Source organism: Alosa pseudoharengus, unplaced genomic scaffold (assembly GCF_046254945.1).
Source record: "Alosa pseudoharengus isolate Yale_2024_CS ecotype anadromous, Long Island Sound unplaced genomic scaffold, YU_APseudo_1.1 YU_APseudo_1.1_scf_14, whole genome shotgun sequence".
NCBI lineage: Eukaryota > Metazoa > Chordata > Actinopteri > Clupeiformes > Clupeidae > Alosa > Alosa pseudoharengus.
In genome coordinates, this window is record NW_027468609.1 from 3,649,688 (window position 1) to 3,662,187 (window position 12,500).

Genomic DNA, 12,500 nt, shown 5'->3' on the forward strand with positions numbered 1-12,500 from the left:
CAGACAGACAGACAGACAGACAGACAGACAGACAGGCAGAGATTCATCTCTGTTATATTAACTGCACACAAGGCAGACCTAAACACACTAGCTGCAATGCTGATTGGCCACTTAGTCATCTTGTGTAGCGCGTAGACTACATTCTACCGTTAGCAGATTATATGTGTCAATTAGCGCGTAGACTACATTCTACCGTTAGCAGTAACCGGAGGGTTGCCGGTTCGAACCCCGACCAGTAGGCACGGCTGAAGTGCCCTTGAGCAAGGCACCTAACCCCTCACTGCTCCCCGAGCGCCGCTGTTGATGCAGGCAGCTCACTGTGCCGGGATTAGTGTGTGCTTCACCTCACTGTGTGTACACTGTGTGCTGTGTGTGTTTCACTAATTCACGGATTGGGATAAATGCAGTGACCAAATTTCCCTCACGGGATCAAAAAAGTTTATATACTTATTCTTATACCTACCTTGTAAAACCGTCCTACTGGCGTTCTAAGAACGTCACAGGCCCATTGTTTTTCGCTCCGCTGTTTTTCATTAATATTCATGAGGGAACATTCACATCTGTCTATGATTGGCTAGCCACCCCGCCAGAAGTTTAAATGAAGAGAACAAAAAAGCTAAAGTCTGAAGATGCTACGTGAAATATGACGGCTTTGTGTAGGTCCTTATTATTTCAACAAGATAGCGGCACTTTTACTCTGACATCTCTCCTTCCCTTGTGTTAACTGAACAATGTATAGGAACTAGCTACCATTAGCTATTTTAGCAAGTGGCAGCTAGTGTTGCTAGCTTGGCTAGTCCAGTACTGGTTGAGGGGATGTATCCATCATTATTAATTACAGTAACACTGGTCACGTAGCTGAGGCAATAAAAACATCAGTTGATAACTGTTGGCAGTGGGTTTTCATTATAAAGAAATGAATAACATGTAAAAGGCTAATAACACCTCGTAATATGTCTTCAATTTATTCTGAGCAGCGTCGGAGCGCCTCAGAACTTTGATATTAGGCGCACCTACAATTACAGCATTCTACTTTGTTTCCATGCCGGCGCAGCGAAAAACAATGGGCCTGTGACGTTCTTAGAACGCAGTAGGACGGTTTTACAAGGTAGGACAGCTCGACACCACACAGGACAGTGCAGCACTGTTAGTGTGACTTTCTCAGATCATCCTAACAGATGCCTTAAAAAAACAGTTTTGTTTTGTTTATTTTGCTCAGAGAGCTGGTCATGTAAATCAAGGTAGGATGTGCTCCCTGCGTGATGCCTGATCCCTTGGATGTTGGTGTTCACCTGAGCAGGGTGTCTGGCGTTGGGCGTTTATGCCAGGGTTAGATTTGCTTTCAACAGAGTGTAATGCTGCATTCCAGACAACTTGGACGTCGGAGGTCGGACTTCAGTTCCAACCTTGAAGTTGGGATAGATCGACTTACCCTGAGTTCAGAAATGGGAACTCCGACTTCAAGTGCCATGCCATTGTACTTTTTCCCAGTAGGTCAGAATTCTTGACCTCTGAGTTTGTCTGGAATACAATTGGGAGATTCCAACTAGGAAATATCTGACTTCTGAGTTGTCTGGAATGCAGCATAAGCATACGTGTTATTGTAGCCAGCTGGTACGTAGCTGTGCAGTATGTAGGTTATGTAAACCTTCCTCCCTACGCCTTTAGAGACGTGTTAGTAAGTCATGCTAGCACCCTGGTGTTTTAGCTAGTAAGTAATGCTAGCACCCTGTGGTTTATGCTAGTGAGACAGCTAACAGCCTGGAATTTATGCTAGTAAGTGATGCTAGCACCATGAGTTTTATGTTAGTAAGTGATGCTAGCACCCTGGGGTTTACGCTAGTCAGAGAGCTAGCACTCTGGTGTTTATGCTAATAAGTGATGCTAGCACCCTGGGGTTTATGCTAGTAAGTGATGCTAGCGCCATGGGGCTAGTGAGAGAGCTAGCTCCCTGGGGTTTTAGCTAGTAAGTGATGCTAGCATTCTGAGGTTTATGCTAGTGAGAGAGCTAGCACCCTGGGGTTTTAGCTAGTAAGTGATGCTAGCATTCTGAGGTTTATGCTAGTGAGAGAGCTAGCACCCTAGGGTTTTAGCTAGTAAGTGATGCTAGCATTCTGAGGTTTATGCTAGTGAGAGAGCTAGCACCTGACTCCCGATCCGAGGTGCTGCAGGTTGCGCAGGTTACACTTGGCCAAAAAACAGGTATATCCCAAATCTTTAGGACTCACCTGAGAAGTGTGTCCGGGGTGCAGCCGTCGTCATGCGGCACCCGGTAGCCCACCTCCAGGCCCAGACTGAGGTCCATCTCGTCAGCCACGTGCAGTGCTAGACTGCAGGCAGCTACCGCGTACGGCTGGCAGCAGCACACCAGCCCGTCAGCAAACTGCTGAGAGAGGGCATACTCCACACACCACTGGGGAACCTGGGAAGGGGATACAGGACAGCACAGAGGATGAGAAGTGTGTGTGTGTGTGTGTGTGTGTGCGTGTGTGTGCGTGTGCGCGCGTATGTGTGAGAGAGAGAGAGAGAGAGAGAGAGAGAGAGAAAGAGAGGGCGTACTACACACACCACTAGGGGATCTGAGGAGGGGACAGGATAGGGAGAGAGGGTGAGACCATGTTGTGTGTGTGTGTGTGTGTGTGTGTGTGTGTGTGTGTGTGTGTGTGTGTGTGTGTGCGTGTGCATGGGGTTTAACATTATTAGCTGAATATTAGAGAGAGATGGAGACATTACACCCAATTGCTCCAGAGTAAATTTGAAGGTCTCTCCTGGTCTCACCTGCAGAAATCTGACCTCTGTCTGCCCTCTCACACCTAGACTGTCCTCTCACACCTAGACTGTCCTCTCACACCTAGACTGTCCTCTCACACCTAGACTGTCCTCTCACACCTAGACTGTACACTACAGGGTCTGATCACAAATTCAAAACAGGGTCATTCTACTCAACAGTAAGAATAGTGAGCACTACGTAACTGTTGCAGTCTCACTAATTAAAGGTTACAATACGCCTGGAAGTCTGCAGCTGTCCAACTTCCCCCAAACTCCGTCTGCCGTCTGCATTGTTTTCAGCTGACTGATGTCTGCAGCTCTGTCTCTTCGGCTAAAGTGCCCGCCCAGAGTACGCTCTGACCTCTCCGGAGAATGTGACACTGACGCACTGACACGCCGAACAACAGCATTCTGAAGTTTCAAAGCAGCAGAGTATGAGAATGCTTGGAGGGTTTACAGAGGCAGTTTACAAACGAAGCCACAGTGGCCACTCTCACCTGTGTGTGCTATGGTTTCTACCCTCACCTGGGTGCTACAATCTCCACTCTCACCTGTGTGTGCTATGGTTTCTACCCTTACCTGTGTGTGCTATGGTTTCTACCCTCACCTTTGTGTGCTATGGTTTCTACCCTCACCTGGGTGTGCTATGGTTTCTACCCTCACCTGGGTGTGCTATGGTTTCTACCCTCACCTGGGTGCTACAATCTCTGCTCTCACCTGGGTGCTCCATTCACACCTGGGTGCTATATTCTCACCTGGGTGCTATATTCTCACCTGGGTGCTCCATTCTCACCTGGGTGCTATATTCTCACCTGGGTGCTCTTGCCGGAGCCACTGGGTGCGCTCAGGACCACCATGCTGTGCTCCTCCAGATGCTCGAGCAGGCTGTACTTCAGGCTCCACACAGGCAGGTGGCGCCGCTGCTCCAGCAGGCTGTAGTAGCGCGAGGAGAAGGGCAGCCCGTCGTACGGGTTCACCTCCAGGTCGCCCAGCTCCGCGCCCGTCTCCCCGTCCTCCTCATCCCCGTCCAGGTCGCCCGACAGCAGCGACGACACCGACAGCGTGTCCAGAGGGGGGAGAGGGGGGGAGGGGACGGCCGAGGCCAACGACATCACAACGGCTGCTGTCCTCACCGCCGGGATGGAAGGAGGAAGTAGAGAGGATGAGTGTGAGGAGAGGGCACCTCAACCTGATGACCTGTGAGGAGAGGGCACCTCAACCTGATGACACAGAGGAGAGGGCACCTAAACCTGATGACCTGTGAGAGAGAGAGAGAGTGTGAGGAGAGGGCACCTCAACCTGATGACCTGTGAGGAGAGGGCATCTCAACCTGATGACACAGGGATTACCTGAGAGAGAGAGAGAGAGAGAGAGAGAGAGGGAGAGGGAGAGGGAGAGGGAGAGGGAGGGAGAGAGAGAGAGAGAGAGAGAGAGAGAGAGAGAGAGAGAGAGAGGGAGAGAGAGAGAGAGACAGATAGACAGACAGTGAGAGAAACACATTCACCTCAGTTAAGCCTTGTTCACATTAACACTCCAAATCTGATATTTAGCATATTCAGGTTGTATCTAGCTTAGTTTTTTGGCAGTCAGGACAGTAAAAAAAACACGAGATTTCGATTTTTCCTAATCTGATTCAAAGCACATACGGAGGTGGTTTCGAATGCAATTCCAAACGGATTTTGTCTCGGTCGCTTGAATAGGATTTTTAAGTGTCTTCCGCGTCACTTGCAACGCGACACGAACATCAACGACGACAAAGTAGATCCGGAGAGACGGAAGTTAATTCAAGACGCGTTAAACGAACAAGTGGTCGAAGCTTTGGTCGAAATGGAAGAAAACAACAAGAAGAAAACAACAGTCTGTGGACAGACAAGGAGATTAAGGGCGGAGCCTGTTACCATAGAAATCAATGTGGATAAGACTATGTCAATACAGACAGTTGCAATATGTAATGAGGACAGTCAGTCTGAACAAGGCCTTAGTAACTACAGTCTGAACAAGGCCTCAGTAACTACAGTAAATACTGTATATCTGGCCTATCCGTATGAACAGAGCCAAGGAAGGGCATTCTGGGAGTTGTAGTTTCCTATCTCAAATACAATAGCAATGAGTACGAGGTGGCTTGACAGGACTCAGAGCACACAGACCTCAATGTTGTCCAGTCACTCACTGTCTGAAAGAGGAAACCTACATCTGCCTATCCTGTGTGTGTGTGTGAGTGTGTGTGAGTGTGTGTGTGTGTGTGTGTGTGTGTGTGTGTGTGTGTGTGTGTGTGTGTGTGAGAGAGAGAGAAAGAGTGTGTGTGTGTGTGTGTGTGAGTTTGTGTGTGTGTGTGTTTGTGTGTGAGTGTGTGAGACAGTGTGTGTGTGTGTGTGTGTGTGAGAGTGAGAGTGTGTGTGTGTGTGAGAGAGAAAGTGTGAGTGTGAGTAAGAGGGGGGGTAGTACCTATCTCTAGGACAGGGGACACTATGAGGTGACAGGAGGTTGTCATTCTGTAAGGACGTGTGTGAGGACAAGTGTGAGGTTGTTGTCTTTACTGTGTCATTCTGTGAGGACATGTATGAGGACGAGTGTGAGGTTGTTGTCTTTACTGTGTCATTCTGTGAGGACGTGTGTGTGAGGATGTGTGTGTGAGGACGTGTGTGAGGTTGTTGTCTTTACTGTGTCAGAAGCCACGCTGGACTGGGGTGTGGTTCAGCTGCAGCTGAGCTCAGACAGCCAGGATATCTCACTCATTCCTGGAATGCCAACATGTGCCCTGTGGCCATCAAGGCAAAACACTCACACACACGCACACACACACACTCTTCAAGTCTTATGACTATCTGTAAAAACTATCACATTAGATATTCAAACACACAGTCTTGTGCTGTGTGAAAATATAGACTCTGCATTTGCATATCAGCTGATAAATGTGGGATCGTCACCGCGCTGCATACGGATCATCTCCTCTGCCGAGCAGGAACTTCATGCACACATGTAGCACGAGGCCTTCCGCTTGTGCTGTGTGAAACCCTTAAACCCTTACAGCAAAGTCTGTCTACATATGACAAGACAAACAATCCTAACCGACTTCATTTACACCAGCATTATGACTGGGTCATTCTGGACACATCTGAGACTACAGGAGAGGAGAGTCATGATCATCCTACTCTTGGCACAGAGCATACCCAGTGCACACACACATACACACACACACACACACACACGCTTATATCACCCAAGAGGCAGATGCTGCGTGACAGAGGACTGCTGGGAAATGATGGGAGCTTTTTCCCTCCATCAGATGATGCAGGACTGAGATTGAGAGTGAGGGGGGGGGAGGGCGGGATTATTAAACACCATTAAAGACCATCACATATGGGAGGAGTCAGAATATTGTGTAGTCAACACAACAACAAAGGAATTGTCCCATGACATCATTTCATATTTCATGAAACAACGCTCCATCATATTGAAATAAAGCCTGCCATATAAATATGCAGAATAGGCCTACACGAACTCGCCAAATCAGACAGATTTAGGCTACATGGATAACAATGATCACTATTAATGTGTGCTGCCAAAAAAACTCTATGCTAGGACACTTACTTACTGTAGGACTCTGTATCAGAGACACAGAAAAAGCAAGACCATACTGAATGTGTCGCCTACCAACAGGTCAGTAGCCACCTCAAACACCCTCTGTGTTGCCCTGTTTATCTGTGTGAAGCTCGTCGGAGATCGTGTACTGACCTGCTACGTGTCAGCTGACTGTCACTTGAGCATAAAATATAGTAGAGCTATGTCGTTCAACGGATTAAAAACAACGGAGAGGAAAGAGCTGCAAATAAACAGTTGTCTTGTATAACCTTACCTACCTTTGAAACATTTCTCCACAACGATCATCCGGAACCCCAACCCAGAAATCGAGATACCCCTGCGGAATAGGCTACTCCCCCTGTCAATGAGCTAACGTTTCGGTCTGTCAGCGACGTTGGAGATTCTGAGCCAGTAAGGCAAATGCTGAGACTGCGGCCTGACAAATTCTTCCAAAAAACGTCCGTGTATAAGTACAATAGGAAACAAAGCCTGAATACGACGTATTTTGTCTAATAATTAGTCCGTGACCGCTGACGTTACGTGAGAAGCTGCGATGGTCACTACGGAGCTACAGTAACCCCGCCATGTTGGCTCCAGCTCACGGTGCTCAGGTGGAAGGCAACGCCAGCCAGCAGAGAGGAGGAGTCGCGATGTTGTCTGTCGGCAGTCAAAAATGAAATCTGTTGGTTAATCCCATGTAAACAATACATGCCCCTATTTCTCTGCTTGATAATAGAATTAAATGCTACAGATTAGGTCAATCTCCTCGCCTACTGTTAGCCAGCAGTAGGAGAGTCATTTAGAAACTATGATGGTAACCAAATTGATTTGTATGGCCTATATTTAGCAATAAAGGATCCTCTCATTTATTTTTTTCAATTATAAAAAATATAGGCTATAGACTTTAAAAAACAGTGGTTAAAACAGTTTAAAACAGTGGCATGGTTAAAACAGTTTAAAAAATGTTTTAGTTCAAAATAGCCAGTCAGGCTATATGACAGAAAGTGCCCGAAAATTAATTAAAGATAGGCTATAGGCCTTCTAACAGAAGCTTGCGTCAGACTGAGTCAGTTAGGCTATTTTAACTCAGTTGGCCTTTTGACTGTGGTCATATAATGAAGTTTAATTCACTGGCCCTGCACATCATTAAAATCAATTATGCGTAAATTATTGGGCTGTATGGTGTTACAAAGGTGATCATATTAAATGCGTGACCTCATGAGTCTAATTAGAGTAGCACAGTGACTGGAGGAATACATTAGGCTGCCATTTTTTATATCCATTTGGAATGCTAGGCCACAATACCTAAACTGAACAAATCTATGCGACTGATGTAGGCCATAAATGTGTAGATGAAGATTACATATTTTTGTCTCATCATGTTTGATATAATATTATTAATTTGTGTTTTGTTATTGAGGCACTTCACTGAGATTATCAGACTGGGCCTCTCTCTGTTCCATGTGTTAACTCAAGTGAAGTCATGAGCTGATGTAACACTGACAGGTGAGGCAGCCAGAGCAAGACTGGAGGCCCTCTACTGTGAGCAGATATGTGGGCAGCCATTTCATTATACAATCTAGTTTGAATTCTGCATACATGAGCGCTTACTCCCAAACACTGAGGAACATCTTGCATTGACTTCCATGGCCTTAGTTCACATTGGGGCTGTGCCTCTGACCAAAAAGCTATAATTTTGCTTTTGTCAGAAATGAACTTCAAAATCTGACCACCACTTGCCACTTAACCTTGTCCTGCCTTGCCGTGATGATGTCCTTATGCATGGTCACGGGTGGTCTCCATTAAAACCTCACTGCTCATTACTGGACTTCCTACAGCCCATGACATTGACCCCACCAGGTCACACAATTAATCTGATGGTGATCACTGTTAATCAGGAGATACAGACCCACAGCATGTCCTCAGGGGTCTTAAGAGTATATAAGGGCCGCTTTTCACATCCAAGACCAAACACGCATCTTCCCTCCTGATACTACGCAAACCAGCACCTCAGAGCAACTCAACTCTCAACCTCACAAAGTAAGTCTGTTTGTCATTTATACGGCAGAACCTTAAAAAAAAATCTTTTTAGATTTAAGTTGGTAATTTCATATTTCAATGAACAGCTCAGACTGAATGTTCTGATTGACTTGACTGTGTTCTGTGACTGTGTTTTTTTTATGTAAAACCCACTGCTAACTTCTCTTCCCTCTCTCTGTTCCTCTTTTCCCTCTCTCTTCCCTCTCTCTTCCCTCTCTCCTCTCTCTCTTCCCTCTCTCCGGTCTCTCTCCTCTCTCTCTTCTCTCTCTCTGTCCCTCTCTCCTCTATCTCTTCCCTCTCTCCGTCCCTCTCTCCGTCCCTCTCTCTGTCCCTCTCTCTGTCCCTCTCTATTCCCTCTCTCCGGTCTCTCTCCTCTCTCTCTTCTCTCTCTCTGTCCCTCTCTCTCTTCCCTCTCTACGTCCCTCTCTCTGTCCCTCTCTCCTCTCTCTCTGTCCCTCTCTCCGTGCCTCTCTCTGTCCCTCTCTATTCCCTCTCTCCGGTCTCTCTCTCTTCCCTCTCTCTTCCCTCTCTCCGTCCCTCTCTCCTCTCTCTCTCTGTCCCTCTCTCCGTGCCTCTCTCTGTCCCTCTCTATTCCCTCTCTCCGGTCTCTCTCTCTTCCCTCTCTCTTCCCTCTCTCCGTCCCTCTCTCTCCGTGCCTCTCTCTGTCCCTCTCTATTCCCTCTCTCTGGTCTCTCCTGGTCTGTGCTTGGCTCACTCAGTGATGTCTGGAGCTCCGGGACTGGTCTTCTGCCTGCTGTGCCTCCTGTCCGTCTGCACGGCCTGCTACATCTCCAACTGCCCCATCGGGGGCAAGAGAGCCCTGCAGGACCTGCCCAGGAAGGTGTGTTTGGGGGGGGAGATATATCTTTCATTGGAATTCACTTATTCATCTAATGCCCTAGACCAGAGCCCTAGAGATCTATCTATAAGGCTCTGCCCTAGACTATCAGGCATCTTCTTCCATTTTAAACTGCAGTGGTACCAGTGCATGTGTCTTCTGTGTAGATATTCATTGGTTATTTAGTACCCCCGTTACCATACCATAATGCCCCTGTTGCCCCCGGCTGCAGTGCTTGTCCTGTGGGCCCGGGGACAGAGGTCGTTGCTTCGGCCCCAGCATCTGCTGCGGGGAGGCGATGGGCTGCTACCTGGGCTCCCCCGAGACCACGCGCTGCCTGGAGGAGAACTTCCTGCCCTCCCCCTGCGAGGCCGGCGGCCGAGCCTGCGGCTCAGAGGAGGGACGTTGCGCCGCCCCGGGCATCTGCTGCGACTCAGGTGAGGCGGACAAAACGCCACCAGCGCATCAGCGTCACCTCAGCCTTCTCCGCAGCTTTCAGAGCCAAAACACTTGTGTGTTAAATTACCATTGATCGACATGAAGAGGCATCCTCCATTATGAGTTGTATCAACTCAGGTTTACTTGTTTACTCGAGTCTTAGTACTATCGCTTAGTATCACTCACATAATTCTTTCCTTCTTTTGACATAATTTATACTATACTTGTAAGTGAATTGCAATTTGGAGGATGAGACATTTCCATTTTCATCCAGACCAATAGCACAACATTAAAAAAAAACTGAGGAAATATTTTTAAATTGAATAAAATGAATATGGCAGGGGAAGTTGCTGAGATGCTTTTTCTTTTCCATAACATTATTTGGAACAGATAATATGTGCAATAGCTGGACGGCAGATATAACATCAACATTCACTGAAACTTTAATCCTTGTTCTGCATTAGTTTATGGAACCAATTTCTCTGCTGTGGATGCTTATTTCTGTATTGTTTTGAATTATTTACAGCATACGAATTCTTTCATGTTCATGCAATACTGGCAAAATGATGCGTATTGTGTGTGAGTGTTAATATCTGATGCGTATTGTGTGTGAGTGTTAATATCTGATGTATATTGTCTGTGTGTTAATATCTGATAACGTTTTCTCAGAGGGCTGTGCCGTCGACCAATCCTGTCTGGATGCCGATGACGAGGACACTCCTCTTAACCAATCGGAAAGCAGCAAGGACCTCCTGATGAAGCTCCTTCATATCAGCGGGCAGACCCACCCATTTAGACTCCACCAATGAGCATCGTCCGAGCTCACCAGGAAATGTCTTAAGCAATGAAGATGTGTCGAGAAAACAATGACCACATCAGTCAAAGACCTAATCATTCACATGTACATACAGACATTTTGTACAGCAAATAGATATCAATAGATGTATGATGAGACAGGAATACTGGTATTGTACTGTAATAGTGCTTTCTGAAGTTGAATAAACAAGATGAATAAAGTAATATGAAAAAAAGATATCTTGAGTATGTACTTCTGTTGTATTGTAGTCCCCTAAAGTGGAACGACTTACCAAGTGTTATTGGAGCAGGGGTGTCCCTTTCTATCTTACCAAGTGCTACTAGCAGGGGTGTCCCTTTCTATTTTCAAGATGCTCTTGTAGACCCAACTCTTCCGAGAGTATCTCCTCTCCTATCACACTTCCCTTGCACTACACTACACACCTTCAACTACACTATCTCCTTGCACTACACTTTGACTACTTATACTCCTGCACCCTTTATCCTCTGGTAATAGTATTTAACGTTGAAGTATTGAATTTTATCGAAGGTCTCCACTGCAATGTGGCTTGAATGTTATTCCTCATTTTTGTAAGTCACTTTGGATAATTGTAAATATAAATAAATAAATGAAATGTATACATTTAAATGTTTATTAGATTGCAATGTTTAATGGCATGACTGATAGTGAGACAAGTCTTCACACGACTGCATTAATCAAGCTTCACATTTTATCAGCATATTTTGCAAAAAGTAAGCAAAATACAACTTAAAGTGTTCAGCTAAAGCATAACAAACCTTTAACATAATGACATACTTATCCAATGTAAGTCATAGTTGGATGAACACTGATGAGTGATAAAACCTTCAGAAATCAGAAACAGCATAAAACAATAAAATATAGATAAGCCCAAATTAATTTGTGTTGCAAGTTCGGAAAAAAGTGTATTCCCGAGTATATCTGATTTATGCAAGTTGTATTATAATACCTTCATAGACCAAACTAAAATCTGTGCATATTCAGAGTTGTGTACAGATAGCAAATCTAATCTGATGCACATAGAAGTCATCATCATGATCTCAGAACTTTATCATGGTAACACAGTTGATTACGTAATGCCTCATCAAATAGTAATCGTAATTTGGATGGCTGCTAATAGTAATAGCAGCCATCCAAAGTGTTTAACATTACCAGCCTACAGGAATACTAGTCATGTGAACGAAAATAAGGCTTGTAGATCATAATTATCACTGACTTTGCATGTAATGATTGATTTTTCAAGATAGACCAACTGATGATGTAACGGATGTTCAACAGGAGAGTTGTGGTGAATGAAGAGCCCAGTACCTCATCCATAAAGGACACACACACACACACACACACACACACACACACACACACACACACACACACACAGCTTCCTAGGGTCCATAAAGAACATTAAAAACAACAGACAGTCCTCTTTAGAACACATGGACGTGTGCTGAAATCACGGTCACTGTGTGTGATATTTGAGAGTGTGATTTTCATTGCAGATTGCCACGCGCACAGCTTGACACACACACACACACACACACACACACACAAACACACACACACACACACACACTGCTTCCCAGGGTTCACTGGCACCCATAAAAACATAAAGTTATATGGTGATACAGAGGCAAAGGGCACTGCTGATACAGGGAGGTACACAATCACATGACACACACACACACCTGAAACAGGGAGGTACACAATCACACACACACACACACACACCTGAAACAGAGAGATACACAATCAGATCACCTGCATGTCATCTAAGAACACACACTCCCACTCACTTGCGTGTGGGGTATAATATCGCACTCAGCTTTGGGATGAACTTCACCCTGCCTAGTGGAAACAGGTTCTGACACAACCTATGCAGGGATTTGTTTACAGGTGTGCTATGCATGGATTTGTTTACAGGTGTACTCACGTTTGTATAAAGTGTTTGTGACGTGCCGGGGCATCAGTGTTCACTTGGTGTTGGAGGGTTTATAAGACACG

At 45.9% G+C, this 12,500-nt stretch overlaps 3 protein-coding genes across 4 annotated transcripts in view; 1 reads left to right on the forward strand and 2 right to left on the reverse strand.

Moving 5' to 3' along the window:
• dqx1 (DEAQ box RNA-dependent ATPase 1) overlaps positions 1-6,947 on the reverse strand; it is a 24,954-nt gene extending 18,007 nt beyond the window's left edge. Inside the window, exons 1-4 of one of the 2 annotated variants that reach the window (XM_076283480.1) lie at positions 6,630-6,947; positions 4,063-4,076; positions 3,582-4,013; positions 2,229-2,422 (exon numbers count right to left, since the gene is read on the reverse strand). In XM_076283480.1, the coding sequence (XP_076139595.1) occupies positions 2,229-2,422; positions 3,582-3,881 (494 nt within the window). In that variant the 5' untranslated portion in view covers positions 3,882-4,013; positions 4,063-4,076; positions 6,630-6,947. Of the gene's footprint in view, positions 1-2,228; positions 2,423-3,581; positions 4,014-4,062; positions 4,077-4,099; positions 4,119-6,629 lie in introns of both variants that reach the window. The other variant, XM_076283481.1, reaches the window with a different exon arrangement.
• Positions 6,948-9,112: 2,165 nt separating this feature from the next.
• oxt (oxytocin) lies at positions 9,113-10,476 on the forward strand. Its single transcript, XM_076283143.1, has 3 exons — positions 9,113-9,232; positions 9,462-9,666; positions 10,337-10,476. Exons 1-3 carry the CDS (start codon positions 9,113-9,115, stop codon positions 10,474-10,476), a joined length of 465 nt encoding a protein of 154 aa, XP_076139258.1.
• Positions 10,477-11,123: 647 nt separating this feature from the next.
• Positions 11,124-12,500, reverse strand: part of thnsl2 (threonine synthase-like 2) — a 14,352-nt gene continuing 12,975 nt past the window's right edge. The window contains exon 9 of the mRNA XM_076283487.1: positions 11,124-12,500. This exon is cut by the window's right edge and continues 1,045 nt beyond it. The gene's annotated coding sequence lies outside the window, so the exon portion shown is untranslated.